The sequence below is a fragment of the Nilaparvata lugens genome, chromosome 4 (assembly GCF_014356525.2).
Source record: "Nilaparvata lugens isolate BPH chromosome 4, ASM1435652v1, whole genome shotgun sequence".
NCBI classification, from domain to species: Eukaryota; Metazoa; Arthropoda; class Insecta; order Hemiptera; family Delphacidae; genus Nilaparvata; species Nilaparvata lugens.
Window position 1 is genome coordinate 27,566,638 of NC_052507.1, and position 14,450 is coordinate 27,581,087.

General features: G+C 37.2%; 1 protein-coding gene across 1 annotated transcript in view; it reads left to right on the forward strand.

Moving 5' to 3' along the window:
* The first annotated feature begins 10,143 nt into the window (after positions 1 to 10,143).
* Positions 10,144 to 14,450, forward strand: part of LOC111047679 (putative uncharacterized protein DDB_G0283223) — a 6,587-nt gene continuing 2,280 nt past the window's right edge. Inside the window, exon 1 of the mRNA XM_039425726.1 lies at positions 10,144 to 10,473. Coding sequence (XP_039281660.1) covers positions 10,144 to 10,473 — 330 coding nt within the window. The remainder of the gene's footprint in view (positions 10,474 to 14,450) is intronic.

The window sequence follows — 14,450 nt, forward strand, 5'->3', positions numbered from 1 at the left end:
AATGGACATGCTGGCCGAGGTGGGGAAGTCGATTGGCTTGGAAATAACACAAGACATGGTGGGTGCATGTCATCGACTACAGCCATTCAAAGGGAAACCAGGTACGAAGCAGCCGCCCCCCAGCATCATCGTCAAATTTGTTAGAAGCCAGCATGCTGATCAAATGATGGAGATGAGAAAGAAAAGGGGTACGCTGGAAAGACATCACATTGGAGGTTTCAGTGGCAAGGGGCCGGTGTTCATAAACCGCAGCCTCACATCGGGGAGAAGAAAACTACTAGGCTTGGCTTGTCGGTTGAAGAGAGAGCAGAAAATAAAGGATGCATGGGTTGACCAGGTGGGCAGAGTAAAAATTAGAAAAGATGCTAACGGAAAAACTTTTGTCATAAAAAATGAGGCAGATTTATGCTTTCCTGCTCTTTAATTGAGCATTTGAGCCGTTTAAATGTGTATAAAGTTGCTACTCATTATTATTTATTGATATTTATAAGGATAAATATTTTCGTTTTTAGTTTTTTTTCATAGAGGGAAACACCTTATCGACAATTGAAAGGATTTATTTCTCAACTCACAAATTCATAGATCAAACTTATTCAGAAGTATATTGGAATTTTTATAAACTTCATATTATAACGCAAGATTGGAGTTATCTTATCTTAACATGACAGTCCGGTGTCAAATTCAATTTTGTTTCTCATATCTATTATTTTTTAATCTCATTTTCAAATTGTCATTATCTTTCAATTTATACAAGTTAGTAATAAAATAACTTGTCCAATTAAATACAATTACAATTAAATAACAATTAATAAAGCAAATAGGCTACTTATAAATTAATAAAAAAACTAATAATAAGGAACATAAAATATATGTGTAATCTATAGATACAGATCTCGCAAAATGGTAAAATGTTACAGTTAGACGAAGAAGATGTGAATATTAATCATAATTTTATAACGTTTCAGAATTGGAATGATTCAAAACGTTTCTTGAACCAGGTGGATAGATCGGTCGATGAATTGGTATGCATAGGTACTAACGTACGATCACTCAGAAAATATTGTGATACAATAGATCTAGAATTACAGGATGTAATCAAGGGCATAGACGTCATAATCTTAAGTGAAGTCAACTTAAATTCACAAGAAATTAGCTTGTATGGTATGCCGGGATATGGTAGTATTTTCAAATGTAGACAGGAAGGCAGAGGTGGTGGGCTAGGAATATTCTACAGAGAGAAATGGAATATAGAAGAAATAGAGTATAATTTTGAGTCTGCGGAGATTTTATGTGTAAAAATTACCACCGAAAGAAAGTCTACAGTCATAGCATCTTTTTACAGACCTCCAAATCAGAATGTTAATTTGTTCAATGAAGAACTAGAAAAATTCTTAACCATAGATCAGATAAAGAATGAGAAAAATATCATAATGATGGGAGATCTTAATTTATGTTATATGAATGAAAGATATGGTGCTGATAACTATCTCAGTGTTCTATACTCCAATGGCCTATATAATAGTATACAAGGACCTACCAGAGAGGAAATATACAATGATATATTAGTATCTACCTGTTTGGACCACATAAACGTAAAATTACATAATGATTGCTCTTATACCTCTTTTGTAGTTCAAAGTAAAATAGCGGATCATTATTGGACTGGGGTAAAAATTAGTATAAATGAAAATCCACATAGAAAATTAGAGGAAGAATATAGGCATATTACAAACACAAAAAGGGTTAATGAATTGATTCAGGGAGCTAACTGGTGGCCATTACTAGATCTCAGAGATCCATCGGATATATATAATGAAATCATAAAGAAATTTGGGGACATCTATAATGAAAGCAAAATAAGGGTTAAGATTGATAGGAAACAAGAAAGAAATCCTTGGATCAATAATAACATTAGGCAATTAATTAATGAAAAAAATATTACATGGCAAAGATTAAAAAGAGATAAATATAATGTAGAGCTAAGGGAACAATTCAAGAGAATCAGAAATAACCTGACAAATCAAATAAGAATAGGAAAAAAAGAGTATTATAATAGGTTGTTTTCTGCTAACTACAGTGATACGAAAAAAACATGGGAAACTATCAACCAATTCATTAATAAAAAACGCAGGCCGACAATATTAGAATCAATTAAAAATAATTTTAAAGTAACGGGAGAAAATCACATTCATGAACTAATAGAAAAATTTAGAAATAAGTTTAAAGAAGAAATAGAAGAGATTAAGGATGATATGAAAGGACAACACTTTGACCTGTCTCAAAGTTTCAAACAGGCAAATTTCTCTATAGGCGATAGACTAAGTATGCATTTCAGGAAAATTAAATTAGAATTGCTATATATGGCTATTTTGAAATTAAATAAGAATTCATCTCCAGGTCCAGATAAAATTAGAGCAAAAGATTTAATAAATAATATATTTCATTTGAGATTGATACTGTTGCACCTGATCAATAGAATTATAGAAACAGGGAATATACCACCGAAAATGAAAATAACTTATCTTAGGCCAATTTTTAAGAAGGGGTCAAAGAAGGAGTTAGGATGTTATAGACCAGTGGGTTCTATTTCGGTTATTATGAAAATTCTCGAGCACATCATAGGTATACAGTTGCAAGGATATCTGTCAAGATTCAATATAATTAATGAGAATCAGTATGGATTCATTCCAGGAAAGTCAACTATTGATCTTTTGGAAAATATGACTGGTGATATCAATAGGGCACTAAATAGCAACAAATTTGTAATTTCGGTAACAACTGACTTAACAAAAGCATACGACCTTGTGAATTATGAAGTCATGCTTTTAAAATTGAGTGGGATGGGTGTTGGAGGTAAACTGTTAAGACTGTTTGAGAATTATTTCAAAGATAGAGTACTGCATGTTGGTATAGGTGGTTATGTAAGTAACAGTTATGAACAGAACTGTGGATTAATTCAAGGAAGTATTTTATCACCGATCCTATTTAACATATATGTGAATGATTTTGCCAGTTTACAGTTTAGAAGTAAGGTTTTACAATATGCAGATGATAATGTATTATATTTAGTACATAAGGAACTGGAGAGTGGATTAAGAGATATGCAAGAAGATATTGATCTAACAGTTAAGTACTTTTACAATAATCATATAAAAATTAACTCTCATAAAACTAAAGTGATATTATTTAGAAACCAAAGAATTAATATAAATGAAAATCAATTAACTAGGTTAAAGTGTCATAAACCTGTCTGTCTGAGAAACCAACTCATGAATAGATGTAACTGTCAGGATCTAGAGTTCAATAAAAGTATCAAACATTTAGGAATAACATTTGATGCAGATATGAGGTTTAAATCACATAATAACTGGCTGACAAATATCATGAGAGCAGCACTGTATAAATGTTCAAAAATATGTTATTATTTTCCTATTACTACTAGAAGAATTATATATTACTCAATGATACAAAGTACACTATTCTATGGGATCACAATTTACTATTTGGCACCAACATATTTAAAACTGCCGTTGCAAAATACCACAAAAAGAATAATAAGAACCCTATTCAATGGTATTGAAAGACAGCTTCTGGGAATTATGACATTCGAGGCTCTTGCTAAGTTTACCGACTTATCTCGTAATTATTTTAATGATAAATACAGAGAAATAAATGAAATTGAATATAGATTAAGACATAGAAACTACAGAGCCCAAAGATTTAATAACGCATATGGGAAAAGAGCCCCTGAATGCAGAATACCATGTCTTTTGAATGCATTACCTCTAGAATTAAGAATATTAGATAGAAAACGTGATGTTCAAACAAAGTTAAAATTATACTATATGAGAATGAATGATTAAAAGTAAAATTATAATACATTCATCGAGATGCCAAAGAAGGTTATAAAATAATTATACAGTATGAACTTCTTACCTGAAGTTATATTTAACTGATGTTTTATTAGTCTGAATGAAACGTAAATATTTTGGCCACCAAACATAGATCCAGTTTATTAGTTGTGTTATTGGTTAGTGGAATTGAAGTTGTAAACAAATTAACAAAGAGGAGTCAAGGAAAATAATGGGCTATGAAAGGATCAATGAAGCTGTCTAGGTTATAAAATTTATTGAAATAGTACAAAAGCAAGTTGAAGAAGAACATATTTAATTTAAAATAAAAATATCTTAGTCTCTTTTTTAATGAAAATATTGGTACAGTTGAAAAATGTATATAGAGGATAAGTTTAACATTGTACTTAGTTATTAATAAATAATAAAGTTAAGGTTGCTTTGGAGGTTAGGACGTTGTGAAAAAAAATGCAATGCATTCTAGATCTAGAGGAGCAGTGAATGAATAGTTATTCGGTTAATTGATTGCTATGAATAAATGGTTACATAGAGTGGTCTAATATCTTCTTGTGATGCAAATTGAAATGGAAAATAAATAATAGTGAAAATCGATATTTATGTGTACATCGATATGAAAAGTTGACTGAACATTCTACTTGGACTCTATTGTGGAAAAATAATAATAATAATAAGAAATCAATAAGAACTGTTGATATTTATTGATCAAATTTAATTTTTTTTTAATCCCTCAAATAGCTTGTAGCTAGAGGGATAATATATCACAAATTGTATATGATTATTTTTGTATCTGTTTTGTTTTGAGTTGAATAAATGAAATGAATGAAAATGAAATGAAAAATGTTCTGCTTTTTAAGTGTATTTCTAAGTCGACTACCAAGCGCCACCGAAAAGGAGCCACTAAGCACAAGAACGCATCATACAAATACAGTATTTCAATAAATGGGGAGAATTTACCAGTTTGTAAAAATGCATTGTTATCATTGTATCAAGTTGGTAGAAGGAAGATTGAAATAATCCAAAGTAAGATGAAGCCCGGGTGTTTCAGCTCCTGACCCTGACAAACGAGGCAAACACAACAACAGGCCGAGAAAAATCGGTAATGATGTAAAACTTTATATTATTTCTCATATTAAATCTTTCTCAGCTGAACGTTCTCACTATTCAAGAAACAATAATCCAAACAAAGAATATCTGTCCCCTCTATTGAGTTTGCCAAAAATGCATAAACTTTATATTGAAAAATGTAAGATTGATAAAGTACCAGAAAATTTTCTTGTCAAAGAGTCTATGTATCGATCCATCTTTGTTAAGGAGTTCAACTTGTCATTTTCACATCCAAAAAGTGACACGTGTAGTACATGCGATTCAGGGAAATCTACTCCATCATCCAGAGAAATACACCGACTATATGGTGAGGGGTGAGGCTTTGTATCGACATATATGGACCCGTCAGCAACCTCCTGATGCGCCGGAGGGTGATGGCTGGAAGCTGTGTATTCCGAGAGGTGCAAGGGAGGAGATACTTCAACAAAGCCACGATGCACCGACAGCGGGCCATCAAGGAGTATTCCGGACTTATCACCGGATAGCCTGTCGCTACTACTGGCCAGGCTTGTATGCGGACGTCGCGAAGTATGTGAGGCGCTGCGAGACCTGTATGAAGCATAAAGTGGAGCAGCGGCCCCCATACGGGCAGATGAACAGCCAGAGGAAGGTGGTGCGACCCTGGGAGACTGTTAGCACCGACATTGTAGGCCCATTACCTCGCTCGAAGAGAGGGAATAAATATCTGGTGGTATTTCAGGACCAGTTCACGAAGTGGATGGAAGCTCGGCCGCTAGCTCAGGCAGACAGCAATGCCGTAGCGCGAGCTTTGAGAGAGCTGGTCGTCACCAAATTCGGGGTGCCGAAGCTGCTCATCTGTGATAATGGAACACAGTATACAAGCAGACTTTTCAAGTCATACTGTAAAGATAATGGCATCACATTATTCTACACTCCACCTTATACACCGAGCTGCAACCCTACGGAGAGGGTTAATAGAGTCATGAAGACTATGATACAGCTCTACGTGGGTGAGCACCATGCAGATTGGGATTGCTATGTGGAGGAATTCTGTTTTGCCATGAATACAGCAGTACACGTCGGTACTAAGTATACTCCTGCTTTCCTCAACTTCGGAAGAGAATTGAGAGCACCAGGAGATGCTTGCTGTGAGGAGGAAGGCGATCCCCGACAGGAGGATGGAGGCACGAGTCGAGCAGCCCAGCTGAGGAGGCTGCAAGTACTGAAGCGTGCACAGAAGCTCGTTTTAGATAACCTAAACGAGGCCTATAATAATACCAGGAGGTATTATAATCTTAGGCGAAGACCGCTGGAACTAAGGACGGGCCAGTTGGTATATAAGAGGGATTATCATCTCTCATCTGGAGTGAACCAGTTTGCAGCTAAGCTAGCTCCGAAATTTTCTGGGCCCTATGAGGTAGAGAAAATGTTGAGAGCTTCTGTAGTGTTGCTAAAAGGAGCTGCCGGTAAAAGGCTGACTGTTCACGTGAAAGATATAAAGATCTTGCCGCCCCTTCCCGAGGAGGAAGAGGAGGAAGATGGAGGAGACGGCAGCGGAATGCAAGCCGGCCGCGACGGCCGAGAGGGCAACGATGGAGGAGCCAGTGCAGAGGAGAGCGGTGACGACAGGAGGAATCACGTAAGCTGGGTGATGCTGCCCACTCGGCTGATGGAGTACCGAGGAAGGGTAATTTGACATCAGTAATAAGGTGAGTGGCCAGGAGGAGAAATAGCATCAAAATTTGAGGGAAATACATTTTGAAATATAGCACGCTTAATTATGGGGTTCAAGATAATTAATAGCTTTGGTACTAGTTGAAACTAGCCGTGATATTGGAGCATGAAATAATTATTTCTCGGTTCAGAGAAATACATTGACATTAGGCCTATAGGCCTATTTAAAGGTAGCAATCATAACAATTTCTTCCGAGTAAGTGGTCCTGTTCAATCAGAGTCAAAATTAAGCTGAGTGGCAACTCAACCATTTTAGTTCAATTAATCAGATAATCAGTCTCTGGGCTTTATCTGTTAAGTCGGAGAAATCTTGTTGCTTTTTCTTTCATCTCCAATAATATCGCCATTTCATCATCTTGGAACTCCTAATCCAATTCCCCTTACCAAGCACGGGTTAAAGAGATGGAATTTGTACTATTTTATTTTTCACGCCGTCAATTGCAGCCTGTGAACTGTATGACGATTAATAACATTGGAGTAAATTAATTATCAGATTTTTCTGAATGATATTATTTATCCATGAGGTTATGGATTAAATGTTTATTATGATCATAGAGCAAAACCGGCGATAATTGCTTGGGTCCGTGGTAATTAGTAAATTACGATGCAGTAAATAACAGGAGTTATTTTTCTGTGGATATAAGTAAATTATGTTGCAATCGATTATTCATGGTAATTGAATAAGTTGCGTGTGATTGGGATTCATGATGCACTACAATCGTATTTTTGTTGGTTTAAAATATGATTAACTTGCTCCAATATTTTATTGAAAATGAAAAGGACAAGAAGGTGTTTTAAGTGAAATAAAATCTTCATTATTTCAACTCGTTTAATTCCATCTCGATTTGAAAATTGCTGGAGCTGTAGTGGTATTGCAGTAGTCGAAGTTCTATTGTGCTATTGTGATTTAGTCACGTTCGGTAGATGGATCAAAGTTTCTCACGGCCTGATCTTGTAGACATTTTCAGTGGCTATATTTTTATCTTCAATAAATCAATTCTATTAAGGAATTTAATAAGAAAAGACTTTGTCATCTTCTCATATTAGAATGGACATTGGGAAACAACATTTATCCTGTTCTGCAGTTCTGCCAGTTTAATCTGAATCTCAGGGCTACGTGCCTGTTGAGCGGTCGTCGCTTGCGATAAGATAAAATAATCAACTTATTTTGTCTATTAAACAGATTATTCTCGTCCGATCCTGCATTGTTTTTCATTTTATTCAAGCCAATAATTCCAGATTATTCCTGTTTTTCTCCCGTTTATTGTTGCTTCTCTGACTTCACTCTGTCAGTCTGTTGTGAGCTACCGTGCAGTTAACATCAGGTTACCGGCTATTGTGAAGCAACTCTTTACTATTGGACACTGTGATTGTTTTATTACTCCTTTGAGTCTCTCATCTCGGTACTGTGTTCTTCGACTTCTAATACAAACTTTGTCTCGATTCCTGGTGTATTTTTCTCGAGTTAGTTGACTTGTATTTTTCTTCGAAATCAACAACCGTCATCGTCGACTTCCTTTTCCTCCAGTGCCGTTCATCTCTCTTTTATCACCTTCCTCTCAATTTTATTGCGTTTTTCTTCCTCAGTCTGCCCTTCTGAAAATGCCATCTTTCCGCACCTCTTTCACAGACCAGGTGCTTCGTGAGATGGCGCGGTTATCCTTGACCGAGAAGGCAAGGTTTTCACCATTCTAAGCCCTTCGCACTCGGCATGCGGGTCGCTCTCTGGAAGGACTCCGAGAAGTGCTGAGAAATTTGAGGAGCGACACCCTCCTCGGTTTCCCCCTGATTCGGAGGGGAGGCATCGCTCTCGCCGTTGTGAATCGGAAGGAAGCGCTTACCACCATCCTGGATCCTGGACACAGGACCACTACCGAGGACTATGAGGCGATCCACGCCGTCATGGCAAAGTTTTGCCAAGTAAAAAGGCTGCGACGCGTACAAGGATGGAACGTACAATGTTTCCAGCACACCCGAGAAGGCCTCACCCACTGGCAAGCCAAGCGGATTATCGGGCAGCAGCTACTCCGGCTTTGATCACCTGAAGATAGTGTTCACGCGCATCTCAAGTCTATTTATAAACAAAGATCTGAGCCAGCTGGTGACAGGACAATAACGCTGGAGACATAAGAGGTATGCTATCTCTTCATAGTGAATCATTTAATAGAATCAACAGTTGCCAACAGTTTGCAATTGGATGATCACATTTTCTCGAATTTTTAGCTTATTTTCAATCTTAGGTGAAATTGTTACTGAACATTAGCCTAATTGTAGAGTTCTTCATGCTCAATCTTTTACACTTGAACATTCATCAACAACTCCAGCGACGAACTCCTCCTGTGGATGCCTTGGTAGAGGCTGCTTCCAGTGAGTTGTTTGAGGTCCTTCCCGCTCTTCGAACAGGACGCGACTGCGATATAGTGGTCACAGTGGCCCAGTCTTCTTCCGAGACCCCTGCCGACTCAGATAGAGCCGAGGTCCATTTCCCCTCGACCTCTGCCGCCGCCGACACCCCGATGGAGATTCCGGAGATCCCTACGGAGGACGAGGATGCCCTGCTGGAAGGAGGAGGTGGCGATTTTTCCATTTCGCCGGCGTATGGGACTCCTGAGGAGGCTGTACGACCCGCAACCCCTCCCTACACCACGACAAGGCCCTTCAATGCTAATGGGACATATAGGTCCCAGTCCCTTTCAATGCTGATGGGACACATAGGTCCCAGTGGAGATTCTAAGATGTCTAATGGGATATATGCTTCCCGTTTTCACATAGTTTCTTTGCTGTTCAGTCATTTATACAATTATTTGTCATTGTCAAGTTGGTAGCAGTGCTCTCTTCCAAGATGGTGGATGATTGTTGATATTTTCGAGTGGTGTGCCTGTTGATTTCCTGTTTCTTGGCCCTTCAAAGACCAGTAAATGTAAGTAATCTCATGAAATATTTACTATTCACTATTGATTATTCAATATATACTGTGAAACATCAATTACAGTAAATTAACATAGTATTTACTGATTTCATGACTTGTGAATGAGCAATTGTTTCCAGGTGGGATGCATATGTCCCATTAGACTTTTCTAATGGGATATATGTGTCCCACTAGTCATAATTTGCGATTTTTCTGACAGTTCAACTCTTGATGTAATACAGCTGATGACAAATAGTTAGGCGCTTTCGTGGGTCTCTTGAACATTATGTAACCTATTACCAGCTGATGTAACGCCTCTATTGCCTTTTATTATTTCAAAAACATAACCTAGGTGAAGCTAAATGATAACTCCAATTGACAACATCAGCTGATGTAGCGCACAGTGATGTATAGTCAGACATATTATAATTACTGTCAGTTCAAATCTTAGTAAAGTACCAATAATATATAAGTATATATATATAAGTACTATGTATTCCTTGTAGCCTATATTTATCATATTTTACAGTATGTGTTCTTTTCCCACAGTGATCTCATCAAAAGATGGATGAAGATGCCCTCCAGGATTGGATGGATGAGGAGCTTTCAGAACTAGACGATTCTGACAAGGATTCAGATTATGAAGACAGCAGTGATGACAACAGTGATGACAGCAGTGCCCAATCAGGAAGTGCTAGTGATAAAGACGACTCAAGTGATGGTGAGATACAAATGGACATAGACAATGACAATGGACAAGCTAATATCCTAAATAATGACAATGATAATGACAATAACAATGGACATGCAAATATCCCAAATGATGACAATGACAACAATGGACAAGCAAATATCCCAAATGATGACAATTTTCCCGACAATGACAATGGACAAGTGAATTTCCCAATCAATGACAATGCTATTTGGAATGACTGTCACCAAAACTTTGCTCCAAGAAAGTCATTACAAAATCTTTGTGAACCAATTGTTACAGCAGAAGTGAATCGTGGTTCATCAGTTTTTGATGTGTTTCATAAGATATTTCCAACAAGCCTTATCATGTTTATTGTATATTGTACAAATGAGAGACTGAAATTGATAAAAAAGAAAAAAGATTTGAAGCTAACTGACATGGGCGAGATCATGATAGTTTTAGGGTGCATGATGATAATGTGCTACAATCGTCTTCCAAATCTCAACAATTACTGGTCTAAAAATTCTTCATTGGGAAATGCTGCTATAAAATCTGCCATTGCTAGAGATGGATGTAAGCTACTACTTTCAAAACTCTATTTCAATATCCCGCAGAAGCCTGATAATGCCTGTAAAACTTACTACACTGAGGAAATTCTATCTTGCCTAAAATCAACATTCATGAAGTGTAGAAGTGACAGTGGTGTGCAAAGCATCGATGAAAGCATGGCCAAATTCAAGGGTAGATCATCCTTGAAGCAATACCTGCCAATGAAGCCTGTGAAACGTGGAATCAAGATATGGCAACGGTGTGATTCAAAGACTGGTTACACATATGACATGAACATTTATTCTGGGAAGGATTTAGGGCCTGTAGAGGGAACTTTGGGTGAAAGAGTGGTTCTAAAACTAGCCGAAACTATTAAAAACAAAAATGTTGCTTTGATTTTTGATAGATTTTTCACTTCGGTAAGAATGATTGATACAATAGAGTTTGCAGCTATTGGAACATGTATTGCTACTCGAAAGAATGTCCCAGTAATTCCTAAGCTGAAGCAAAAATATGAGTCTAGGTTTCTATGTAACAACCATGACACACTGTTTGTTTCATGGCTTGACACCAAACAAGTAACTGTTATTAGTAATTGCCATACAAATGACTTGACTACTATTGGGAGGAAAGGAAAGGATGGCAAGAAACAGGATGTCAGCTGTCCAGAGGCTATAAAATTCTACAATGCTAATATGGGTGGAGTGGATTTAGCTGACCAAATGAGCACGGTTTATGATGTGGACCGAAAATCAGCTAAGTGGTGGAAAAAAGTATTTTACAAACTTCTTCTTACATCAGTAGTGAACTCTTGGATAATTTACAAGGAGATCCAGCATAAAGACATTCCACTTTTGGATTTCTTAGTTGAGCTTGCTGAATCACTAATTGCAAATGGACGTTCAAAGACCCAATTGAAAAGGAGAGCATCTTCTGGACCAGCACCAAAACGAACTCGAAACCTGGTGAATGTTGGCGAACATCTCCCTGTTCAAATACCAAAAAGAAGGAGGTGTTTTGGGTGCAGTTCCCAAGGAAAAGAGACAAGAACAAAAACAATGTGTGAAGCTTGCAACCATCCATTTTGCATGAAATGCTTTGCAGTATACCACAAATAATTATGCAGTATACCACAAATAATAATGCAGTACACCACAAATAATTTTTCACTTTTTAGAATTTTTTACTTTGTACATACATTACAATAATTTGTGAAGACAATAATATTCAAAAATATATTAAAACTAACCAAATAGATTTTTTTTTGTCTGTGAATGATTCCCATTTATGTATAACAATTGGTCCAATGGGACATATATGTCCCACATTCAATGACTGATGGGACTTATATGTCCCATGGGATATTCTGGCTGGTGAGGGTACCGGGGAGGAGATAAAAATCAGATAGCCTCAAATAATTGTATTAGACTATTTGTATGGTTGCTAGATGGGTAGAAATAATACAAATGAAAACCCAATGTATTACGTCTTTTAAGGTCTTCAAAAACTCAATGTATTCAGTCTTGGAAGGGACTGGGACATATGTGTCCCGTTAGCACCGAAAGGGTTAAAATGAGCTTCCAGAATATTTAAAATGATATTTTTAAAATGAACACCTTTGAAGTATATGTTTTCTAGTGTTTATGCCAGAATCCAAGAAAGCTGTAAATATGGAAGATATGTACAGAAAGTGGAGTGTGCAAATCACATAACAAGGGCCCTGAACGACCACCTTCACAAATTGGCTGAAAACACAAAGTTCCCCATAGAATCTTGCAGACTTTTAACTTCATCATCAGTGGGAGAGAATATATCAAGACTAGAGCACTTAACAAAGGGCGTCAGGACGGCCATCAAGGAAGCTGGCACTACAAAAAGCGCAGGGGACCTGGAAAATTTGAGACATGACTTAAAAAATGCAGACTTAAAAAATTGATCATGTTTTTGGCCAACATGACAGGTGCAGGGTATCGTTTTGCAAAAGAAAAGAAAATTATTCAAATGTATTGACACAACTAGATCCAGACTTTTTAGCTGAAATTCGGAAGCTTTTGGGAAAATTAGAATCAAAGGTAGGAAGTTTAGTTCTAAATGAAACTACCAACAGAGCGGAGCAGTACATGTCACTTGTGGCAAAGTTTACAGGTGGGAAGAGTGTAAACTATTGCTCCAGAGGCTCATATCGGAGGCGATGTATAGGAGCTGGACTATCACACAGTGCAGGTCCCAAATGGCAATTGAGCCCTTGGAGAAAACTCCAGAATAAGAGTCCAGGAAAAGTTTTAAAATGCCACCTGTCTTCCCGAGAAAAAATCCGAAGCAGAAGATCTTTATTGTTCAGCACTAACAGCCCACAAAAAAAAAGAATAAGGCGTGGAGGCTCTTATGACTTGGAATATGGACCACTAGCCATAGAGCCAGACTTGGCTGAAGAAGATTTGCTGAAGAAAATGGAGGAACAGATGGAAATCTTGAAGAAAGAGGTTGACCATCGAGAAGAGATCGAAAGAAAGACAATTGGGCAACATAATAATTCTTTATGGAAAGAATTCAGAATGAACAGGCTTACAGCATCCAACTTTGGCAAAGTAGTGAAGCGACTGGAGTACACATCATGCCACAGCCTTGTGTGTAAAGCCTTGTGTAAACGAGTTTTACGAGCTATAATCAAGCCATTAACACACATTATAAATTCATCCCTTATAGCAGGTCAATTTCCTGATAAACTGAAGATAGCTAAAGTTCTTCCAATATTTAAAAAAGGTGACATCAAAGATCCAGGTTGCTACAGACCAATAGCGTTGTTATCAGTTTTCTCAAAAATCATTGAACGTGTGGTATATATTCAATTAATGAAATACCTAGAAGCAAACCATTTATTGGATAAAGAACAGCATGGTTTCCGCTCAAAAAAGTCAACAATTACAGCAATGGTGGATTTCATAGATACCATAATTAATACAATAGATAAAGGTGAGAGAATTATTGGCATATTTTTAGATATGACACGTGCATTTGATAGTGTGTCTCATAATGTTCTTTTGCGCGCATTAGAGGAATTGGGAGTACATGATAAGGAGAGGAAGTGGTTCTCATCTTATTTGATTGGCAGACAGCAATTTGTTGAAATAGAGCATACTGAGGAGAAAAACAATCATAGTTACAAATACAGTTATCGCTCTAACCTAAGAAGTTTAAAGTATGGTGTCCCTCAAGGGTCCATTTTGGGTCCCTTACTATTCCTATGTTACATCAAGGGTCTGCCTGATGTGGTTCGAGCACATGCCTCTGTGTGTCTCTATGCAGATGATGCTAACATCATATTTTCGGGAAAATCGATTGAGGATGTAGAACTCTCATCTGCTGTAGGCCTGTCCTCTATTAATGAATACCTGAATAGCCGAAATCTCTTGCTGAACTCAAGTAAGTCTATTGTAGTCCCCTTTTCAACAAGGCAGAACAGGAGTGAATTGTGTCCAAGCGTAGCTATGAATAACACCCTTTTGGATTGTAAAGATCAAACTAAATTTCTTGGTCTGTTAATAGATAGTAACCTTTCATGGGAAAATCATGTTGCCAATGTTGTGAAAAAAATATCCCCAGGTCTATATGCATTGCGTCAAATGTC